The sequence below is a fragment of the Phoenix dactylifera genome, unplaced genomic scaffold (assembly GCF_009389715.1).
Source record: "Phoenix dactylifera cultivar Barhee BC4 unplaced genomic scaffold, palm_55x_up_171113_PBpolish2nd_filt_p 000751F, whole genome shotgun sequence".
Taxonomy (NCBI): domain Eukaryota; kingdom Viridiplantae; phylum Streptophyta; class Magnoliopsida; order Arecales; family Arecaceae; genus Phoenix; species Phoenix dactylifera.
Window position 1 is genome coordinate 214,430 of NW_024068123.1, and position 18,430 is coordinate 232,859.

The 18,430-nt window shown below is 42.1% G+C and overlaps 1 protein-coding gene across 1 annotated transcript; it reads left to right on the forward strand.

Moving 5' to 3' along the window:
- The first annotated feature begins 11,273 nt into the window (after nt 1–11,273).
- On the forward strand, nt 11,274–11,846 carry LOC120107073. Its single transcript, XM_039120228.1, has one exon. It carries the CDS (start codon nt 11,274–11,276, stop codon nt 11,844–11,846), a length of 573 nt encoding a protein of 190 aa, XP_038976156.1.
- Nucleotides 11,847–18,430: the final 6,584 nt, after the last annotated feature.

Sequence of the window (18,430 nt, forward strand, 5' to 3'; positions counted from 1 at the left end):
CGACTCGACTTGACCCGGAGTCGACTCGCCAACTTCTGGAGCTGACTTGGCATTTTCGGAGTCGGCTCATCCCATGAATTCCACGGAGCCAATTTTCAACCTGGCCCACTCGAGTCGACTCGACAATCTTGGGAGTCGACTCGGCGCTCAGAGCCCGAACTCCCGATCTTCTGTCTTTTGGCTCGTCCAGTCTTGGAGTCGACTCGGACTGTTTTGGAGTCGACTCGGCTCTCAGTTTCCGAAGCATGGCCTTCTGCCTTTTTGGTGTAGCGCTTCCTTGGGGTCGACTCGAGCTGTCTGGGAGTCGACTCGGCTCTCAGAGACAATAATTCGGTCTTCTGTCTTTTTGGGGTCGCGCTGTCTCGGAGTCGACTCGCGCATTGCGGGAGTCGACTCGAATCTCAGAGTCCGAAAACTGCTCTCTGACTTTTGCCTTGTGAACCACTGAGAGTCGACTCTCGCTTTCTTTGGAGTCGACCTACCAACCATCGGAGTCGACTCGCGTTCCACAGGAGTCGACTCGAATCTCAGGGTCGAAATTCGCTCTCTGACTTTTCTGTCTGTAACTCCTTGGAGTCGACTCATACTACTCCGGAGTCGACTCGGTAAACATCGGAGTCGACTCGCGCACTTCAGGAGTCGACTCGCTGACAGATTTTGAGTTGATGCTTTCTGCTCGTCTGTCTGTTCTCAGTCGGAGTCGACTCGTAATGATCCGGAGTCGACTCGAGCCTGTGCCAGTGATTTTGATACGCTTGGAGTCGACTCGTAATACTCTGGAGTCGACTCGAGTCTCAGACTTTGGTTCAAACTGACTTCTTAACTTATCCAAAATATTATGAACCAAGTCTAGAAACACTTTAGACAAGATTTTCACTGAAACACTCAATTGAATTCATTAGTAAACAAGAGATATACTCAGATGCTTTGAGCTCATCAAAATCAAATAGGGTTATGATCAATCACTCCACAATCTCCCCCTTTTTGATGATGATAAAACATTGAGTATATATAAAGTGAATTGCTCAATAAACAAGGAAATAAAATCCATAAATGAATTCAAGTGTCTGGTTATTTAATTTATCCAAGCTTGAAAGGTGTGAAACAATAAATTTTGGAATTAAAGCTCCCCCTTTCATTTGGAATTATATAAGCCTTCATATCATGCAATCAATTGTTTGGCTTATATATATTTAATGATTTAGCTTTCTTAAAAATTCAGATTCTCCCCCTCAACATATACATTCAACTTTGTTTTGATTCTCTGAATTTCCTTTTAATGCATTGAAGTTTTTGAACTGAAATTTTTGATTTTTAGAGAGAAAATCTGTCAATTTATTCTTGAGTAGGATTCAGCTAATCTCCGAATATTCCTTGAATAGATTCTGGAGATTACTCCATTAGGAGCCCCAACAGAGAGATAATGAGCCTCGAGGTACCAAATCCACTAAGAATAAATTATGTTTTAATTTTTGATTCTCATTTTGAGTTCTTTTATGTTGATTCCATTTACATATCTACTAAATATTTCTCCCCCTTTTTGTCATTGTATCAAAAAGGAGGTAAGCAGAACAAACAATCAATTAGAGATCAAATTGCACACAATTGAAGAGAATACGTCTACTCATTGTATTGATTTGTATGTAAATATATTTGAGAATACAATAAGTAAAGCAAAAAGGAATACATGTCAAAATAAAGCAAAAAGCAGCTAAGGTCTCCTCGAGGATGTGGCTCCTCCTCTCGAGGATGTGGCTCCTCCTCTCGAGGATGTGGCTCCTCCTCTCAGGATGTTCTGCTCCATGAGGAGAGTGACCGCATCTGTAACATGCCCGAGCTGAGAGATAATGGATGAGGTGGCCCTGCTATGTGTAGTGGAGAGCTCAGTCAGGGTCTCCTGCAGTGTGTCCAGCTTGGCGATCAGTACATTCGCCAAGCGCTCTGCCCCCTGAGTAGTGGTGCGCATGTCATGTCCTATGTCATCGCGCATCTTCCGAGTGGTGCTCGTGACCTCACTCATACTGGAGAACTGGGCCTGGATCAAGCTCCTCACGTTGTAGATCTCTTCCCGTACATGGGCTGTCATGTCAGTCACGGCTGTCAAGGAAGGGACCAACGCTGAAGATGGTGCAGGAGAGGGAGCAGGCACTGAACCCCGGAGCTCCCGAAGTAGATCATCCCGCAGGTCTCTAACTATCTCCTGGCGCAACTCCCGGAGCTGCTCAGGAGCGATCCAGACCTCCATGGGCTGAGTAGGTGGAGCTGAGGAGGAGGGTCCGGCTGAGGTGGTGGGAGCAGAGGTGGAGGGAAAGTCAGGATAATCTGAGTCTGGGTCAGGACTAGGGGAATGTCTGGTGGTATGTGTGGAGGTGGAAGACTTCCTAACCCAGGTCCCCTCTACCTTTCGAAACCCCATCCTGTGTAGGGTCCCCGGACGCATGCGATCTGTCCATCGCAATGCGCGAGAGGGTTTCCCCTCAGGAATAGGGATCTCGGCCTCCCTAAAGATAAGGGTGAACATCATGCCATAGGGGAGGGTGAGCCTAGGTCTATCTAGTGGCTCACATAGGTATCTATATATCATCTTGGAAAAGTTTATGGGGGTATCCTGAAGAATGTAGTACATGAGGGCTAGGTCCCTCTCAGACACAAAATCAAACCGTCCGGTCTTTGGGAACAAAGACCGAGAAATGATGCTCAAGAGGAGCCGCATCTCAACTGAAAGTGAGCTGGCGGACACCTCATCTAAAGGGGACTGGGGTGGATGCCCTAGAATGGCCGTAAGGGCCTCAGTCCTATCTTCGGGGTGTGTGGGAGCCACCCCTAACTGTGGAAGGTGGAGGATTTGGGCTATGAAATCCTCGGAAATAAACAATGGGACACCGGCTACGGTTCCCTCTATTCCCCCATTCCCCCTATGGACAGTACCATAGAACTCTCTAATTAGGCCAGGGTATGTGGGGAGGTCTAGGGAACAAAAGTACTCTAAACCTTGGGCCCTAAGTCTATCTCCTATAATGAAGCCCTCTCGGGAGAGATAGTCGAAATCGACGTATCTCCTGGTGGAGACCGCCTTCCCGGCACACGGCCTCGAGGGAACGGCCCTCGGCGGGGAACGAGCCGGAGGTTGTGGCCTCACGGGGTCGTTCCGAGCCTTGGAACGCCGCTCGGCACCGGTCGCAGAATGGGGCCTCTTCCAGCTTGGGACAGTGGCTTTGCGAGGCATGGTTGACCTAGAATGGTATGAAATCCTAATGGACGATGAAGGATCAACGGGAAAAGGACCTAGGGGCGGCCGGAGACGTTCTAGGAGTCGGCTCTAGGGTTTTGAACAGTGGCGGCGGTGAAAATAAGTGTTTTCTAAACGATGGAGTTAGGGTTAAAAAGTCAGATCCCGACTGCGAGTCGACTCCACTGAGTCGCGAGTCGACTCGACCTCGAGTCGACTCCAAAATATGCGCGAGTCGACTCTCCTTAGGCGCCTGTTGACCTCGAGTCGACTCCTTGCTGTATGCGAGTCGACTCCCCCTCTGCTGCCATTGTTTTCGAGTCGACTCCCGTAAATGTGCGAGTCGACTCCCCCTTACGAGCCGACTCTGAAACTTACTCGAGTCGTCTCGAACTCTGGCACGCACCTAAAAATCATGCTGTGTTCGTGCCGAATGAGGGAAAATCACTAAGTTATGATCTGATTTGATGATCATTGTAAAGAGACTCTAAATTAACCACGATCTAATCATCAAAATCAATGAACTAGTGGAAAACACCACTAGCATGGATCAATCACTCCTAATCCCCTCCTAAGCACACTAAATCTCTCTTCACTTAGGGGTTTTGTAAAAATGTCAGCTAATTGATCATCAGTACAAACAAAATGTAGTGTCACATCACCATTCAGTACATGATCTCTTATGAAGTGATGTCTTATCTCAATATGTTTAGTTCTTGAATGCTGAATTGGATTCTTAGTTAGATTAATGGCACTTGTATTATCACAATTAATGGGTATTTTATCTTGTTTAATGCCATAATCTTCTAATTGTTGTTTGATCCATAAGATTTGAGCACAACAACTTCCGGCTGCAACATATTCAGCTTCAGCAGTGGATAATGCAACCGAGTTTTATTTCTTGCTAAACCATGAGATTAAGTTTTCTCCTAGAAATTGACAAGACCCGCTGGTACTTTTTCTATCAAGTTTACATCCAGCAAAGTCTGAATCTGTGTATCCTATTAATTTTAGGCTAGATTCTTTAGAATACCATAAACCTATATTCTTAGTTCCTATTAGGTATTTAAAGATTCTCTTAACTGCAATTAGATGTGATTCCTTAGGATTAGACTGATATCTAGCACACATGCAAACACTAAACATGATATCAGGTCTACTTGCAGTAAGATACAATAAAGATCCTATCATACCTCTATATAGTTTCTGATCTATAGATTTACCTGATTCATCTTGGTCTAATTTGCATGATGAGCTCATGGGGGTGCTGATTGACTTGTTCCCCTCCATATCAAACTTTTTAAGCATCTCCTTGATATATTTGGCTTGATTGATGAAGATGCCTCCTTCAGACTGTTTGATTTGAAGCCCGAGGAAGTAGTTCAGCTCTCCCATCATGCTCATCTCAAATTCACTCTGCATCAAATCAGCAAATTCTTCACAGAGGCGATTGTTAGTAGCACCGAAAATAATATCATCTACGTAAATCTGCACTAATAACATATCTTTGTTTTGCTTTTTCAGAAATAGTGTTGTATCTACATTACCCCTAGAGAACTCATGTTCTAATAGGAATTTGCTAAGCCTCTCATACCATGCTCTAGGTGCTTGTTTCAAACCATAAAGTGCTTTGTTCAATTTATATACATGATTAGGGTATTGATGATTTTCAAAACCAGGAGGTTGTTCTACATATACCTCCTCATTAATATACCCATTTAAAAATGCACTTTTTACATCCATTTGAAATAGTTTGAAGTCCTTAGAGCATGCATATGCTAATAATAATCTAATAGCCTCAAGTCTAGCTACAGGAGCAAAGGTTTCATCAAAATCTATACCTTCTTCTTGATTATAGCCCTTTGCTACTAGTCTAGCCTTATTCCTAATGACAATTCCATTTTCATCAAGTTTATTTTTATAAATCCATTTGGTACATATAATTGGATATTCTGAAGGTCTTTCGACTAGATTCCATACCTTGTTTCTAGTAAATTGGTTTAATTCTTCTTGCATTGCATTTATCCAATTTACATCTTTTTCAGCTTCTTCTATGTGTTTGGGCTCAAAATGTGAAACGAAAGCTAGATGAGTGTTTAAGTTCCTAAGGGATGCTCTTGTCCTAATGGGTTGAGATGGATCATCTAGAATTAATTCCTTAGGATGCCCGTGAGCAAACCTCCACGCCTTAGTTAGCCCATGATCTACTATAATCTCTTGGCTTGATGATGCATCTCCAATTAATTTTTGATTATTATCTTGTAATGTCATCTCGTCAATCTTTTCTTCAAGAATTTCCGTATCATCATCAAAATTAACTCTCTTACTAGAAGAGATATCACTAGAATCATCGAAGACAACATGTATGGATTCTTCTATAACTAGGGTTCTTTTATTAAAGACTCTATATGCTTTACTAGTTGTAGAGTACCCCAAGAATATGCCCTCATCAGATTTAGAATCAAATTTTTCTAGATTATCTTTCCCATTATTATGAACAAAACACCTACATCCAAAGATATGAAAATAGTTTACCTTTGGTTTTCTGTTTTTCCAAAGTTCATAAGGTGTTTTCTTTATAATAGGTCTCAATAAAACTCTATTTAATATATGACAAGAAGTATTAATGGCTTCTCCCCAAAAGTACTTAGGGAGGCTACTTTCACATAACATGGTTCTAGCCATTTCCTCTAGAGTTCTATTTTTCCTCTCCACAACTCCATTTTGTTGTGGTGTCCTAGGTGCAGAAAAATTATGAGTTATCCCCTTTTTACTACAAAACTCATCGAATAACTGATTTTCAAATTCGGTTCCATGGTCACTTCTAATGGCTATGACTGAAGAATCTCTAGCATTTGTTACTTCCTTATGAAACTTTTTAAAGACTGAAAAAGCTTGATCTTTATGTGCTAAGAACATAACCCAAGTGAATCTAGAGTAATCATCTACGATAACTAGACTATATTTATTTTCTCCTAGACTTGTGGTTCTAGTTGGTCCGAAGAGGTCCATGTGTAGTAGTTCTAGAGGTCTAGAGGTAGAGACACAATTTATAGATTTAAAGGAGTTCCTTGATTGTTTGCCAAATTGACATGCTTCACATATTTTATTCTTTTCAAATTTTAATTTTGGCAAACCTATCACCGAATCTCTTTTAACTAGTTTAGATATTGTGTCCATGCTTGCATGACCTAACTTACGGTGCCATAACCAACTAGCATCATTGTCCTTAGTTTCATTAACAACTAAGCATGGGTTGTGTTTGGCAAGATCCTCAAGGTCTACAACATACACATTTCCACGTCTTATTCCTTTAAAAACTAAACTATTGTCATTTGGGTTTGTTACGATGCATAGTGATGGTTTAAACATAACATCATAACCTTTATCACATAATTGACTAATGCTTAATAAATTATGCTTAAGACCGTCAACATATCTAACATTATCAATAAAAGTAGAAGGGGTAATTTGTACTTTACCTATACCAATGATGTGACCTTGGTTGTTGTCTCCAAAAGTCACAGCACCTCCCTTCTTAGCTTCAAGGGTGAAGAATTGATCCTTGTCACCCGTCATGTGTCTTGAACAACCACTATCCAAGTACCAGCAATTTTTGTTGACCTTGGCTGCAAGACACTCCTACACAAGCAGATCATATAATTTTAGGTACCCAAGTTTTCTTGGGTCCTTCATGGTTAGTCATGTTGGTTCCTTTTGGAACCCATACCCTTTTGATTTTTCTTTTAGTTTTTCCTTTCCTATAGTCACATACATTTGCTTTATGTCCTACAGTTCCACAACAAAACAGGTTATTTTCTTAATTTTACTTTCTCCTGCTTTAACAAAGAAGTTACTAAGAAGTTTTTGCTTGTTTTTAGGTTTGTATCCTAGACCTGCTCTATTGAATACAGCTCGTTGACTATTAAGTATCATATTTAATTTTTCAGAACTATATGTAAATTTTTCAACCAAGGGTTTGTATTTCTCAAGTTCTTTAGTTAGTGTCTGTTTTTCTGCTTTTAGATCATTTAGTTCTTCTGTAATACTCTCATTTATATGTTTATAGTTTTTGGGTTCTAATGTTTCTTTGTTCAGCCTTTTATTTTCTTTAGTTAAGGTATTATTCTTTTGTATCAAGATTTGGTTGCTTGTTTTAAGTTCTGCATTTTCTTTGGTGATACAATTCTTATCCTTAACTAACTTATCGTATTTATGTAGGTAAGATTGATTAGCTATTTTTAGTTCTTTATTCTTAAGATTTATGGCCTTATATTCAATCATTAATTCATTAAATGCATCATACAATTCATCAAAGGTAAAATCGAGATGCGTGTTGGATGTTACCTCATTTTCATTGGCCATGAAACAGAAATTGGCCTTTTCTTCTTGTTTCTCATCCGATGATGAAGATGATGCGTCGGAGTCCGATAAGGTGGTGACAAGGGCTTTCTTCTTCTTGTACTTGCTGTCCTTCTTTAGTAAGGGACACTCAGCTCTGATGTGCCCCGGCTTCTTGCACTCATAACACCCAATCCCCTCATTTTCCCTTTTCTTACCTTTATCCTTGCGATAGGAATTTGAGGGGCCTCTCCTTTGATGATAGGACTTCTTGTGGTTGATGAATTTTCTGAACTTGCGCACAAGAAGAGCCTCATCATCATCTCCCTCATGATCTTCTTCTTCACTGCTGCTACTGCAAGACAAATCTTTGTTAGATGATGTAGATTTGAGGGCTATTACCTTTTTCTTATGGGAGGACTCTTCTTCGCTGTGCTGCTTCATTGTTAGCTCGTGAGTCATTAGGGATCCAAGGAGCTCTTCAAGTGGAAGCTTGTTCAAGTCCTTAGCTTCTTGGATTGCCGTCACCTTGGCTTCCCATGACCTTGGTAGACAGCGAAGAATTTTCCTGACAAGATCACTGTTAGTGTAGTTTTTGCCAAGGCTTTTTAGGCCATTGACAATGTCAGTAAACCTAGTGAACATGCTAGTGATTGTCTCATTAGAATCCATCTTAAATAGTTCATACTTATGAACTAATATATTTATTTTGGATTCTTTGACTTGATTCGTGCCATGGGTCACTTCAAGTCTGTCCCAAATCTCTTTTGCAGAATTGCAAGTAGAGACTCTATTGAATTCATTCCTATCTAATGCACAGTAAAGCACATTCATTGCTTTAGAATTGAGTTGTGCCTTTCTCATGTCATGTTCATCCCAATCCTTTTCTAGTTTAGGTACAGTGACACCCTCTACATAGATGGATGGAATGTATGGTCCATTTACTACAATGGTCCACATCTCATAGTCTTGGGCTTGGATGAATATTCTCATCCTAGCCTTCCAATATGAGTAGTCGGATCCATTAAAGAATGGGGGTCTTTGGGTGGACTGACCCTCAATGTGGGAAGATCCAAATGAGGTTGTCATTTTGATCTTTTACTCTTAGGGTAGAAGAGTTTAGGCTCTGATACCACTTGTTGCCCAGATAGACAACCCAAGAGGGGGGGTGAATTGGGTTTTAAAATAATTTTGCAATTAAAACGTTGTGGATGACTAATTAATGCGTTACCAAGATGATTAATTAATTGCTATGTGCTGTGATTGAAATGAGAGTAAAAGAAAGAGACAAACAATCACAAACACAAGGCTTTTATAGTGGTTCGGAGCTAACCCTTGCTCCTACGTCCACTCTCCAAGTCTCACTTGGGAATTCACTATAACCCCTTGGATTACAGCCGATTGTTTTACAAGCTCACAACCAAACTTGTTGTTTTACGAGCTCACAACGAACTCGGTCGGTTTTTCCTGGCTCACCGACTAGAACCACCCCGATTGTTTTCCCGAGATTACAATCGAACCCTTACACGTTGGTTTTACACTCGTCTCACCAACCAACCTCTACACCCTTGATTCAATTCCCCGATTGAACCAAGCAAAGACAATATGGAAAGAATAAGAAACAAACAGAAAAACTGAGCTTCTTAAAAAAACAGATTTGCTACAATATAAACTAGAGAGAAGTTAAGAGCCCTCAAACACTTTTGAGTTGGAGTAGAGTAGGGCTTCTTGAACTTTGAGTCTCCTCTGGAATGTCTGGTCGACTTGAATGCAGGAGGAGGCTTCTTTAAAATGCTGTAAAGAGGAAGTTGGATGGAGTTAATGGCGCTCTTCCTTCTTTTCGTTGAAGACAAGTATGCAGAGAATGAATGCTTGATTTCTTTGAATGGAATGGTGCTTCTCTGCCTTGCTACAGTCCTCTGTGGCTATTTAAGCCATCCCCCACGGAAACTAGCCGTTAGACACCTTTTTCTGCCCATTCTGCACACTCTGCACAACCTGACAATATGTCCGTTGGGGGTCGGAGTCGACTCGCGCGATCAGGAGTCGACTCGGCTGTAGCGGAAGTCGACTCATGCTTTTCTGGAGTCGACTCGGCAACTGTTCTGGATTTGAATTAAAGTGGCCTCTTCGACTGGGAGTCGACTCGACTTGACCCGGAGTCGACTCGCCAACTTCTGGAGCTGACTTGGCATTTTTGGAGTCGGCTCATCCCATGAATTCCACGGAGCCAATTTTCAATCTGGCCCACTCGAGTCGACTCGACAATCCTGGGAGTCGACTCGGCGCTCAGAGCCCGAACTCCCGATCTTCTGTCTTTTGGCTCGTCCAGTCTTGGAGTCGACTCGGACTGTTCTGGAGTCGACTCGGCTCTCAGTTTCCGAAACATGGCCTTCTGCCTTTTTGGTGTAGCGCTGCCTTGGGGTCGACTCGAGCTGTCTGGGAGTCGACTCGGCTCTCAGAGACAATAATTCGGTCTTCTGTCTTTTTGGGGTCGCGCTGTCTCAGAGTCGACTCGCGCATTGCGGGAGTCGACTCGAATCTCAGAGTCCAAAAACTGCTCTCTGACTTTTGCCTTGTGAACCACTGAGAGTCGACTCTCGCTTTCTTTGGAGTCGACCTACCAACCATCGGAGTCGACTCGCGTTCCACAGAAGTCGACTCGAATCTCAGGGTCGAAATTCGCTCTCTGACTTTTCTGTCTGTAACTCCTTGGAGTCGACTCATACTACTCCGGAGTCGACTCGGTAAACATCGGAGTCGACTCGCGCACTTCAGGAGTCGACTCGCTGACAAGTTTTGAGTTGATGCTTTCTGCTCGTCTGTCTGTTCTCAGTCGGAGTCGACTCGTAATGATCCGGAGTCGACTCGAGCCCGTGCCAGTGATTTTGATACGCTTGGAGTCGACTCGTAATACTCTGGAGTCGACTCGAGTCTCAGACTTTGGTTCAAACTGACTTCTTAACTTATCCAAAATATTATGAACCAAGTCTAGAAACACTTTAGACAAGATTTTCACTGAAACACTCAATTGAATTCATTAGTAAACAAGAGATATACTCAGATGCTTTGAGCTCATCAAAATCAAATAGGGTTATGATCAATTACTCCACACTCTAAATTATCAGGTTCTTAAAAATGGTGCGGTTAATGGAAGATGACCGTGTCATAGCCTCCCATTGCGTTGAAATGATAATCAGTCCAATATGTTTATGATCATTGGAGGCGATACACGCCTGGTGCTCATCGGCTATTGGGATTGTCACTCAATTAATGTTGAATCGGTTGCATCCATTGAATAGGTGGTCAGGTGAGCCGAGACACACTCGGGCTTGGTCATCTATTAATGTGATAAGCTTATTGCAGCAAGTTGATGGTTGGACCTGACCAAGTTTTTTCAGTGGAGGTGACACACACCTGCTGAAGTGGCCTGTGGCAAAAGGATAATACTGGGAGTTGTTTGGTGAAGCAATTGGTTATGAACCTACCCTTAGAAACAGATAGGTTAGCCGAGACACACTCGGGCCCATCTGTAGTCTATGTGGATTCCGGTACCCACTAAAGAATTAGGAGTAATTCTTCGGATTAAAGTAGAGGCTATTGATTTGTACAAAATGGTGGGAGGATCTTTGGACTAAAATCCAAATTTCTTGATTATATTGATTCATTTACTGATTAGGCTTTGTTGTCATTCTTTGCAGAAATGGCCACTCAATTGTCACTTAGGTCATTGTTAGATAATGATAAGTTGACCGGTCCCAACTTTTCAATCTGGCTTAGAAAGCTTAAGATCGTCCTAGAACACGAGAGGACCATGTATATAATTACTGATCCGACACCTGAATTGCCTCCTGCTAATGCACGGGTAGCAGTCCGTGACGCTTACCAGAAATGGACGAGTGATCGGATCACTGTCCGGTGCATTATGCTAGCGGCGATGAGCGACGAATTCTCGCGGAGATTCGAGAGTGCTCAGCCGAACGAGATCATTCAAGTGTTGAATGAATCGTTTGGCGTCCCTGATGATGATAAAAGGTATAGTACCAGTTGCTGTATCTTTAACGCCAAACTCAGGGAAGGGGCCTCTGTTACGGACCATGTACTGTACATGATCGAGTTGATAGAGCGCCTGAGCAAACTCGGCTTTTCCCTGCATGAACAATTGGGAAAGGACGCGATTTTGAATTCCCTGCCTGATTCCTACCGACCATTCCTCACTCATTATAGAATGACAAAGCCTGTACTCAACTTCCATGGTCTTTTGGGGTTGTTGTAGAACTTTGAGAAGGATAACCAGCTCAGGAAAGGGCCGGTTAATGTGGTTGGTGGTGGGGCAGGACGCCGTCCCTTTGGGAAAGGGAAAAACAAAAATAAAATTAAAAATAAAAATAAAAGGAAGAGAAAGGTGCTAAGTGTCGGGACATCTTGTTAGATGATAAGAAAGCGGGCTGACCCTAGAAAGGCGGTGTGCTACCACTGTCAGAAACTGGGACACTGGAAAAGGAACTGTCCTCTGTATGTAGCCACCCTTGATCCAAACAGGCCTAGGAGAAATGAGCAAACAATTGCTGGGCAAGGTACTTATATGATAACTCCTTGTAATTTCTCCATATGTGATAAATTGATTTGGGTATTGGATACCGGAAGTCCTTATAATATTTGCAATTCATTACAGGGACTGCATGTCAATAAGAGATTTGAGGATAATGAGAGGTTCCTGAATGTTGGAGATGGAAGGACTGTTCCAGTTTTAGCATTGGGAGATCTTAAGTTAGTTTTCAATTCTCATGTAATCGCCTTAAGTGACTGTCACTTTTGCCCGTCGTTCTTAATGAACGTCATTTCTGTAGGGCTTTTAGCCCAAAACGGTTATGAAATATCAATAAAGAATCGTTCTTGTAATATCATTGTGAATGGTGTTATTATGGTTGATGGACAATTAATAAATGGCATTTACACAATATCACATCCTGTTAGTGTAATGTACACATCAAGTAAGCGACCCAGGATAGATAATGTCTCTGATACCTACCTATGGCATTGCCGGCTAGGACATATTAACAAGAATAGGATCAACAAGTTGGCCAAGTTGGGTATTCTGAATATTAATGATCTTGAATCATTTCCAACTTGTGAGTCTTGTCTTCTTGGTAAAATGACCAAATCACCCTTTACTGGAAAAGGTGAGAGAGCCATAGATATTCTAGGACTCATACATACGGATGTATGTGGACCTATGAGTACAAGTGCCAGAGGAGGGTACAGCTATTTCATTACGTTTATAGACGACCTGTCTAGGTACGGGCATGTGTTTCTTATGAGGCATAAGTCCGAGTCTTTTGAAATGTTCAAATTATACCGTAATGAAATAGAGAAACAAACTGGAAAGTATATTAAAATTCTTCGATCTGATCGAGGAGGGGAATAACTCTCCAGTGATTTCTTGACTTATCTGGAAGAGAATGGGATTCTGTCTCAGTGGACCGCTCCTGGAACACCTCAACATAACGGTGTATCTGAAAGGAGGAACAGGACTCTGTTAGACATGGTCCGGTCCATGATGGGTTTCGCTAGCCTGCCTTTATCCTTTCGGAGATATGCTCTAGAATCTGCCTGCTATATCTTAAATAAGGTTCCTAGTAAATCTGTAATTAAAACACCACATGAGATGTGGACTGGGCGTAAGCCAGTGATCACTCACCTAAGAGTTTGGGGGTGTAAGGCCTATGTCAAACGTTTGAAAGCAAATAAGCTGGAATCCAAATCTGATAATTGTTTCTTTGTCGGATATCCAAAAGAAACCTTAGGGTATTACTTCTATAATACTGATACGCAAAAGTTGTTTGTGTTAGATGTATGCCCTAGAAGCCAATTTGGCTGACACATTGTTGATTCTAGGGACATAATTTTGTACTTGACTGTTTATTATTAAATAAATAAAAGGCATCTTTTTCATTCATATTATTTATGTGTCTATGAATCGTCCAAGAAATTAATAAGATGATGATACATATTCTCAAGAGTTGAGAATTTGAGCCATGTATCATTGGTGATTAATTTCTAAATGCTCCTGATCAATGGATCATCACGAGGACGGTGATCGATCCGATCAGTGCACAGATCACTTTCCTTCTGGATGGACGAGACTTGAGTCCACAGTGTAGGGACACTGAAGTGATAGTGCAGGTGCTTGTTAGAGAACAAGGGTACTGAGCGTGACCAAGACAAGAAGTCACTTGGATGTCTATCCACTCGTCAGTGACTTGCTTGATGTTGCAGTAGTGTGACTGGTCCTTTGACCTGCGGTGCTTCGGCTACTCACAGTGAGGTTATTGTAGTTTGACTGCACACATACATGGTCTCTAGCCATATGGGTCCATGCAGTGTAGATTGGCTGCAGTAGGTTCACTGTAGGAGTAGGGTATGCACCTATAAGGAATCTATCGACCTTGATAGAAGAGGAGTGATCCTATGTGATTTGTTAGACTGAGTTCTAAGACCTTGGCCAGGACAGTAATATAAAGTGGAGAAAGAGTTTTCCACTATCGAACTCAAGTTGAATAAATCTTGACATATGACAGACGATGGGGTTTGACGAGTTGTCCATGACCTCCGTCCTGTAGGGATCCACGATAGTAGGACTGTATCACATGTTAACTGCACCTAGAGGTTCATCATTCCATTCTGCTGGGTAGCCACTACATGCTGCTAGGTGTCACTGGTGGATGGTGGGACTTATAGGGATTATCTTGATGATCGATAAACCCTAATGAGTTGAGTTGGAATCGTTCCAACCCATTGAAAGGAGTTTTCAATGATATAGTGATAGAGATCACAATATATCTCACTACCAGTCAGAATAGAACCTATGGGGTCACACACACTAGAAGTATTGACCGATCCGATGGTTGAAATCGTGATTAGGAATCACAAGAAATCAATTTGATTGATAAGAAGTTGAAGGAACAAAGGGAATTAATTAATTGGACTTGAAACAAGAGTCCTACTTCGGGTAGGATTCCTAGAGTCCTAATTGGATTAGGACTGGGAATCCTAGTTGGAGTAGGACTGGGATTCCTACTTGGAATAGGATTCCTCAATCCTAATGAGATTAGGAGTTTTGAATCAAAATTGGATTCCTACTTGGAGTAGGATTCCTAGAGTCCTAATCGGATTAGGACTTTGGATTCAAATAGAGTCCTAATTGGATTAGGACTAAAATTAAATACATCCTAATTAGATTAGGATTCCTTAAGTCTAAATTAATTAATAATCTAATGAATCAACATGACTCCTAATTGGATTAGGATTGAAGAGTTCAATTGAGTCATGGTTCATTCAAGTCCTAATTGGATTAGGACTAGCATAGATTGAACCCAATTTGGCCAATCCTAATTAGATTAGGATTAAACCATGAAAGAGGGACCTAATCCTCTTTGGAAGAGGATTAGGCTAACCAAGTAAGAGGGGCATCAGCCCCTCTCCACTTGATTAGGTGCGACATGAAGAGAGAGGGGGCCGGCGCCCCCTCTTGGAAAGTTGTCAAGGGCTCCTAACTTGTAGGAGCCCTTCATCCTTATTAAAGGAGGACTAGGGCCGGCGCCCTAGTGCATCTCTTTTCCTCCTCTTCAAGCCGTGGAAGCCCCTCTCCTCCTCTTGGTTCAGCCGCCATCAGCAAAGGGAAAAGAAGAGGAGGCGTCTCCCTCCTCTTCGTCTTCTTCCTTGGCTCCAACGCATGAAAAGAGAAGAAGGCTGCAGGGATTCTTCTTCTTCCTAGTCTTCATCCTTCTTCTTCCTCCTTCCAAGCACAATCAAGAGTTGATTGAGAGGGAGGACATCAGCCATCAAAGCTATCTCTGCAAGGGAGCTAGCACCCCGGTGAGATAGAGAGCTTGGATCGGTCCTCTGGTTCGTGTGGATACCCGTAGAGGCCGGACGTTTGAACGGCTTCAAGCGAACCCTCTTCCAAAACCACGAATTCAGATTTGCGGTGATCATCTACCCGCGCAAGGTGAAGATTTGATCTTCCTAATAGTTTTAAAAGTTTTAATTCTTACCTAATTACGAAAGGTCTCGAAACAACGTTCATGCGATGAACGTCGAACCCGTGCATGCCGATTCCGCTGCCATCTGAAAAATTATTTGAAATATCAGCAGCATGGGCGGGTTCCCAACAGTGGTATCAGAGCCTAGGCTTCGTAGATTAAGGTAAGAATTAAATATCTAAAGGCTTATTAGATCTGAAAATTGATTGATCATGCATGCTGAAAAATTCTGCATGCAGATTTTTCAGGGGTGCTGATTTTTTACATGCTGATTTTTATGTGATAAAAAGATGATTCTAATTGCATTGTTAATGGGATTACAAAGTTTAGAATCATGATTAGCATGATCAGCGACCTATGTCATGATATAATCAGTTAGTTTTCAGATCTGAAAATTATAATTGTTGCATACGGTGATGATTATAGGATTCAACCCCTTTTGGTATCAAATGTAATGACCTGCGATGTGATCTGCGATGTCATGTAATTTTTCAAATGCTTGCATGCATCTTATTTGATGTTTTGAGAGGCCTGCGTGCCTCCTAAAAGGAGATGTAATTTATTTTTATTTTTATTTTACATCTGGTTGTATTTCTGTGATGTGACGTACATCAACGATCAAGCTGAAGCAAAAGCATGAGATGAAAGGTGATCCAAGTGGTTGATGGCGATGGGATCAAGGGTTGATCAAGGATCGAATCAAGGAGGCTTGGAACCAATTCAAGAGTTGAAGACCACTTGATCGATTGATGTGCATGTGCTTGTAATACGACCTAATTAGAATCCATGATCATCACCTAGTTAAAGTTTAGCTTTAATTTGATGCTGCGATTATAACTGCCTGTGATGTACCGTTTGCATGTGATGTGAATGCGAGTCGGGTAGATAGGTTTACATGTGATGTAGCAAACCCAATTGAGACCTAAATCAAAACCTCCTCAATCAAGTCGAGAGTGAACCGACATGAGCAAGTCATATTAGATTAATTGATCTAATTGGTGTCTAGGAAAGCATGAAAGGTGGTTACTTAATTAGGACCTTACTCTCTGAGTAAGGGGAGCCTCCCACCTGCTTACCTGGCCAATTGTTCGATTACCTCTTATGAAGGGCTCAAGTTGCAAACACTAAGACCTGATTAACCAATATTAAGTCAATAGGCCTTCCACTGTAGTAGAGATGCTAAGGCCTTTCTGATGTTGATTTGTCTCGGCTGGACACAGTGGTCAAGTTGCATCGGGGGGCTGGACCTCTCTATAGACATGAGATGTTGTAGGGTAAAGGTGGGGTTGGGCACCAATAACTGTTAGGTGAGGACCCAATGACGACTTTATTCCTACGGTTATACGGTGGGTCTGACTTAACTAAAAAATGGGACCAATAACTGTTAGGTGAGGTCTTCATGGCTTAGAGACCAAGTTACACTGCAACATGCTTGAGAAGCATTGTACAAGAGTGTACACTCATCCATCTATGTGTCACCAATAACTGTTAGGTGAGGTGGCATGTAAATTGGTGGGACCGCAGTACCCATTAGAAACCCTAGTCGTGTGGGATTTCCGTTTCTCTACCAGGGGAGTGTAAGGGATTCGAGAAAATAGTGGGAGTCACATTTGTTCTAAAAGACCTTAGAACAGATTAGGATCAAGTACAAAAGTCTAACTAGAATCTTTACTCTCTGCAGATACAATGTCGGCTTCAAACCCTCTGACCCGTATTCTTGAGACCAACCGACTGACCGGAACCAATTACAAAGACTGGCTTAGAAATCTCAAAATAGTTTTGGACTGTGAGAAGATAGGCTACATACTCGATTCAGATATCCCCACACTACCAGCACGTCCCACTGATGTTCAGCGTGAGTTGCATTAAAAGTGGTTGGATGATGACATTAGAGTAAAATGCTATATGATGGCATCCATGTCTAATGAACTCCAATGCCAGCATGAAAATATAAAGACTGCTAGGGACATACTGGCACACCTGCAAGAGTTGTATGGTGAGCAGAGTCGCACAGCTCGTTTTGAAGTGTCCAAGAGGCTTTTCAAAGCGAAGATGCGCGAGGGACAGTCTGTCCATGATCACGGTCTGACCATGATCAAGGACCTAGAGGAGCTTAAGAAGCTCGGTATGGACATGCACAAGGAATTACAAGTGGATTTGATCCTACAGTCACTTCCTGATTCATTTGGTCAGTTTATAGTAAACTACCACATGAATAAGATTGAATGCACTAAGACTGAACTAATCAACATGTTGGTAACTGCTGAGGGAGCCTTGAAAGGTTCAAGGGCAATGTCCTTGCTGCTGAGTTGACTTCTGGTTCCAAGAGAAAGTCTACTTGGAAGAAAAAGAAGCCTGCTAAGAAGCAGAAGAAAGACAAGAAGCCAAAGAAGGAAGTTCAAAAGAAAAGTGCTAACGACAAAGGAAAATGTTTCCACTGCAATGTCGAAGGCCACTGGAAGAGAAACTGTCCTTCATACCTCGAGAGCCTGAAGAACAAGAAAGGTGACACACCTTCAGAAGGTATAGACTTGCTCATAATTGAAACTAATCTAACGGTTTCTTCTACTTCTAGTTGGGTTATAGATTCTGGTTCTAGTGCTCATTTGTGCACTACCATGCAGGGTCTAAAGGAAAGTAGAAGGCTGGCGGAAGGTGCGGGTAACCCTTCGGGTTGGCAACGGGGCAAAAGTTGCTGCTGTGGCTGTGGGCACCTACCATCTGCGACTACCGTCTGGATTTAGTTTAATACTTAGAGACTGCTATTATGTACCTGTTGCTAGCAGAAATTTGATTTCTGTTTCATGTCTAGCAC